Source organism: Patiria miniata, unplaced genomic scaffold (assembly GCF_015706575.1).
Source record: "Patiria miniata isolate m_02_andy unplaced genomic scaffold, ASM1570657v1 HiC_scaffold_29, whole genome shotgun sequence".
Lineage (NCBI taxonomy): Eukaryota > Metazoa > Echinodermata > Asteroidea > Valvatida > Asterinidae > Patiria > Patiria miniata.
The window spans coordinates 6739715-6745714 of record NW_024037068.1 but is presented as its reverse complement, the minus strand read 5'-3'; the positions used below and the strand labels follow the sequence as shown (position 1 = coordinate 6745714).

At 41.0% G+C, this 6000-nt stretch overlaps 1 protein-coding gene across 1 annotated transcript; it reads left to right on the top strand.

Moving 5' to 3' along the window:
- On the top strand, positions 1-3595 carry LOC119735498. The gene is made up of 2 exons (XM_038209206.1): positions 1-474; positions 1647-3595. Exon 2 carries the CDS (start codon positions 1659-1661, stop codon positions 3156-3158), a length of 1500 nt encoding a protein of 499 aa, XP_038065134.1. The 5' UTR covers positions 1-474; positions 1647-1658; the 3' UTR covers positions 3159-3595.
- The last annotated feature ends 2405 nt before the right edge of the window (positions 3596-6000 follow it).

Sequence of the window (6000 nt, the reverse complement as noted above, 5' to 3'; positions counted from 1 at the left end):
CATTATGATCAGCATATCACTGAAATTGCGACCTGCGAGTGGATTTTCTTACTGAACATGAAAATCATATTTGAAGTTTTTTAATATCCATCATCGTTAGTGTGTGAAGTTTGGCAAATAGAGGTGCAGTATAATTATGATCTCGTGGTTGTGAGAGGGTGCAAAGTCTGATGGCCCGCTTCTGCATGACAATAAGGGAGTGGATCGATTGTAACCATGTACAGGGATGGGACTATTTAACTACACCCAAGCAATAATACATGAACTATCTCAGTGTTCACATGTAAGTGAAAAAAACAGTACAGATTTCGGATGCGCTATGCAGTGTTTACCTTATACACAGCTACAGTTTACGTACCCTTACAGTGAAATGTGCATTGTGATCAGCATATCACTGAAATTGCGACCTGCGAGTGGATGTTTTAAATGGCATAACCGTAAAGAAGATCTGTGAACTGCATTCTTCTCTGAAAGGTATGTTTCAAATGTTTTTTTGGTGAGCGTATCTCATTCTAGCGTGGTTAACTCCCCCGACCTACTGCTTATAATTATTGACGAATTATTATTTTCCTTATGAAATGTTCACACCATGATGATCTTGTACGCAAGTCGCCAGGAATTCTTGCAGGACTAATACATGAAAGGTGATCCCAGCTAAGAGTGTTCCTGTTCACACAGTATAACCGAACTAGTCACCTGGTAATACAGTACACAGGAATGAATGCTTGTGCTCAATGGTGAGTGCAATGGTCAAACTAAATTCATGGGGTTACAGATGGAATGTTAGATTCCAGGAGGCGAAGCCAAGTTGATTGGAAGATTCAATCTGTTTCACCGAATGAGATCATTCTGTCCATGGTACGAATGTGACATATTCAATATTAGTTGTATACAACACCTAAATAAAATCATCTGATTGTTCAGAGCCAGCTGTATAGTTTCACCCTGTTATGGAACTTCTACTTACCACTGAATAAAAATAAATTCTAGGGCCTATTTTTGCGGCGCGGCTGGTCAGTATGTAATAAGCAATGGATATAGCCGTGGTCTATTACATTTGAGCAATTCGTTAATTAATTATGCAAGACAACCGCATCCTGACCTCTAGATTTCGACCAATCAGCGGGCGCTTTCTATATCGCGTCTTCGGTGCTTCGGTCATTTACCCGTTGTCGCGTCATAGACATGGATAAAAAAAAAGCTGTGTCACGCGCTGTGTATTATAATGTTACGCGATACGCGCCCGGCTGTTGTATTACAAAACACTGCATTTGAATTGACTAATCACGAGTATAGTCCTGATTGGGGAATAAAATGACGCCACGATTAAGTAAAGTTGACTCTGATTGGCTGAGGCACAAGATCGCATAAATATGCATGCTTTGACATAATCAGACGTTACACAAAATACTTGGCTCAGTGGATAACGGGTGATACTCAGACTACCGGTCCGTGGCTTGGACCAAATAATTCAATGACACGTGATCAACTGCCTACCAATCAAATGACGGAGATTTAATCAAGCATTGTATAGAACTAAAAAATCGAGGCACACGAATGAGCTGTCAAGTAAAAACAGGTTAACAGCTATAGAGCTGACTTCTTGGTCAATATGAAATAAACAAAAATAGTTTCATTTGTTACAGATATCTTCTTCGATGGCTAACGACGAAATTTCTGAAAGTGACAGCGAGAGTCACTGCAGTTCTGTGGCGTCGATTGGATCTTCTATGTACGCCGTGCCTGCCAACTTATTAGAGACAATTTTCCAACGTCTTAATGCGTCTGACCTGTGTAGCGTGGCATCATGCAGCCGTTGGCTACGCGATGCAACCAATCGGGATTCACTTTGGCGCACACTTTGTCAAAGCAGAGGATGGGAGCACTACGGCACCACCACAGATCTGGCCAAGATAGCTTCCTACGGACCTTCCGAGCAAGGAACTGGCGCTAGTGAAGCGGTTCACGACCGCGGTGTCACCTTCCAGAATGATAGGATCGTGACTGATGGCAACGCTGCGGGTTTAACTAGCACTTGCAGGTGGAAATGCGTCTACATGAGAGCTTACCATCTGCATAGTAACTGGACTAGGAATTTGTCTCATTTCAAGGAATTAGATTCCGGTATGTATCCCAGTCTCCTTTCACAAAACTTGGTGGTCGATGGGGATCTCCTGGCACTGTGTACCTCTTATGAGACAGTCCACGTTTTTGACATTCGGAAGGGCACCCTTGAGTGTGTTATCCGTGAGGATTTAGCCAACATGAACGGAGCTCTCAAGATCAAAGACGCCATTGTGGTGGTGTTTTGTTCGAATGGGATAATCCGTTCATTCGATGTAAGAACAGGACAGATGCTGCAAGTGATGGAGCAACGTCGACAGCGACGAATCAAGTCATCGTTCTTTGACGGTGAATTTGTCGTCCTTATTAGTACCCAAGACTGGTTCAGTATCGGCAGAAGGAACATTTGTTACATTAACGTGTGGGGTGTCCAAGACGGAAAACGACGCCTGCTTACAATGGATGAGCCGACAGGGAACGGTGGATTTTATGCCCTTGATTACCGGAATAAGCTGCTCGCTGCGGTCCACTCTGATAACATAATTCGCGTTTGGGACGCGAAGAGCGGAAAGTGTTTGCATGAACTAGAGTGCAGAGAGATTGCCTGTTCTGTCAAACTTGGGGATAACGTTATCGTTGGTTTTAGCGCCGACCACAACAATGCTAAGTGCGTTATTCACATTTGGAATCTGGACACGGGAGAGTACCAAAAGGAGATATCCTGTCCGTGTGCAAATAGGTGGGATCCGTACTTGACGAATAATTTGATAATGATACTAGAACATGGCCGCGTTCACGATTTGATGTTCGCTTATGATCTTCGTGGAAGATCCGTAACTAAAAAGCCATTAAAGGAGCTCATTATCATTCCAACATTCAATGAAGGCAATGGAAGTAAGTTCTTCTTTAGCAGAATTTACTCAGATAAAAGACAGACCAAAGAGTTCCTCTTTGAAGCCTCTTCTAGTCGTTTGGTACGACTCCTCACTTTTAAACGTGACCTAGGCGATGCTGGCATCATCTGGATGGACGAAATCAGATTGATTCGATATAACCTACGAGATAAGATACTTCTCATTCACCATTACTGGTGAACCAGTCCAGTGGTGACACTCTACTAGCTTGGATATACTGAAATCAAAGCACGTATCGGGAACAAATTTAACAATAGGGACAACTGCACAGTTGCAGTACGTCGGTCGTTAGAAATCCTAGTAGGGAGTATGAGATTTCAATAGAAACAAAGGACAACAATTGCAGGGAAATAACGGTGGACAAAAGTAGTGCCCCATATATAAGTACCAATAACTATGTCAAGATGGATGCACTAACGATGATAACTACACAGACAATAGGTTCAGTCCAGAGCTTGATTGCACCTGTTTTTCACCACAGCATGAAGGTAGTACCGGTACTGAAAGAATATGGGCGTAACTATAGACCTCGTGATGTTATATTGTTGACAGAATTGCGCAATGTGCATGGTCATGGGATGCCAGCTATCAGCAAACGGTTCTCGTAGGCGCGGTTCTAGGGCCAATATTTTTTTTGGGGGGGGGGGGGGTGGAGGGTCGATCCTGATTTTTTTGCAGGGAGGTATGCTCAATTGTAGACCGGTTGTTTTCTCCGGAAACTTCAGCTTCCAAATATCAATAGGAGGAGGGGGGCTCGTACCATATTTTCAATGGGGGAGCGCTGTTAAAATCCTACAATCATTCACATTATTAACTACAGTGTAGTGTACACATACCACCTTCTCTAGACTATTTATTGAGGGAGACACTGTTCGCATGTGACGTCACCTCTACATTTTTTTGAGAGATTTGGTGGGTTTTTTTTTTGGGGGGGGGGGGACTAGATAAACTTTTGGGGGGCTAAAGCGATTATATGCAAATTATTTTAGTGTACTACAAATACTAGTCTGCATCAATTAAGATTGTTTAAGGGCTTACATTATTTCTTAAAAAACCCAGTCAATCAGTTAATCAAAAGTCGTAATTTGTATTCATTATCATCATGGAAAGTTACATGGTTAGTCGCATTACACCGGATACTCGCATTACCGGTTACTCACATTTCAATTTTGACACCTCCTGATGACACCACGCTCGGTATCATTTACATTTCTGTTATCAATTCAATAGTTGTTACTAAGGGAAGAAGGAAAATATGAAATGGCAAATACAGAATCAATTTCGTTTGGCTGCATTATCAAAAACTTGATTTTTGGGTAATGATGCAACAACATTACACCCACACTAACTTCTATATAAGGAGCCGTGGTCCCAAATTCGATATTGTTTTGAGAAGATCTTAACTTAAAGTATCGAAGTATAATATAGTTTTAATTAGGCCAGTTCTGTGTAAAAGGAACCAACCATTTCAACTTTGAATATTGAAAGTTGATTTTTTTTCCAATCAAAGACCACCTTTCGTAATCTGATTTTTTTGCACAGAAAATGATGAAGGATTGGCTAATAAATATTATATCCTGATCCTTACATGTGCATGTTAACAATAGCTTAAAAGTACAACACAAGCTCGGGAATGAATTTCATTTTTGGGGGTCATGCCTCGGTTTGCTTGGAATCGCCCATATACAGGCAATAAAGTCTGGTTTCCAGACCAACAGATAATTCTGACTTAGCCAGGTAGCTGTCACATTGAAAAAATAGAACGTGACGCAGCGAAACCTGTCAAAGCGAAACTATTTTCAAAGCGAAGTTATTCCTTATACTTTTCATTGAAGCGTGCCTCAGTTTACTCCACTGAGTCACACTTTAACAATGCGCATGCGCCTAGGCTGATCGCTTGAACACTTTGTACCAACTTGAACGTTTAACCTTAAAGCTATTTTTATGTAGGGATAGGCCTATTCCACTACAAGAAGCAATACACCTGAACTCGCAGTGTTCACGTATGTATACGTGCAGGTAAACAAAACAGTTCCGAATTGTACATGTCGTATGCAGTGACTGGCTTATGCACAGCTATACAGTTACGTACCCTTTCAGTTAACTGTTGTTCATTTTGAACATATCGCTGGAATTGCGACCTGTGAGTGATTGGTTTAACTGGCAGATCTGTAAAGGAAATATGTGAACTGCATTCTTTTCTGAAAGGTACGTTTCAAAATGGCTTTTAGCTGCGGGATAGCAGCTATCTTTACTTTCGTGATCAGCATATCACACTAGACTTATCTACCGTATATCTGTGAAAGAGATCTGTGAACAGCATTCCTTTCTGAAAGGTTCGTTTCGAATGACTTTTTGTGAGTGTATATCTCATTCTTACGTAATAAACTCCACCACCCCACTGCTTATAATCATGGACGAAATATATATACCCGTATTACAAAATCTCCACGCCAGCAGTTTCCTGGTCTGATATTCCTTTTCTGTCTATCTCATACATACGTCGACAGAAATTATTGCCATGATTGATACCTGATAGCTGATCCTATAGCTATGGTGTTCCTGTAAGAGGAATATATAGCCGGATTCATCACCTGGTATAACATTGTGCAAACAATGAATGCTTTTGAATGCAGTGGTAAAAATAATTTCAGGAATAATTTAACGAGGTGGCAGATGGAATGTTGGAAAAGCCGAGTTGAATGGAAGCTTTCATTGTCACAATATGAAAGTATTATTTATATTGCACGAGTGTGAAACATTTTTAATTTGTTTTATTCAACACCTGAATCAATCACTTTCATCTGATTATTCAGAGCCATTAACAGTTTGACCGTGCAATGGAACTTCCATTTACCATGGAATAGAACTTCTGGTTTTTGTAGTGTGGCCGAACAGTAGTCCATGTAATAGACCATGTCGAAAGCCATTACAATTGAGCAGATTCGCTGATTAATTATGCAAGACAATCTTGACCTCTGCATTTTGACTAATCAGCGGGCGCTTTTTTATATCGGGTCTT

What these genes read in the sequence shown, in the direction of transcription:
- LOC119735498 (XM_038209206.1), top strand. Translation starts at nt 1,659, where the DNA reads ATGGCTAACGACGAAATTTCTGAAAGTGACAGCGAGAGTCACTGCAGT.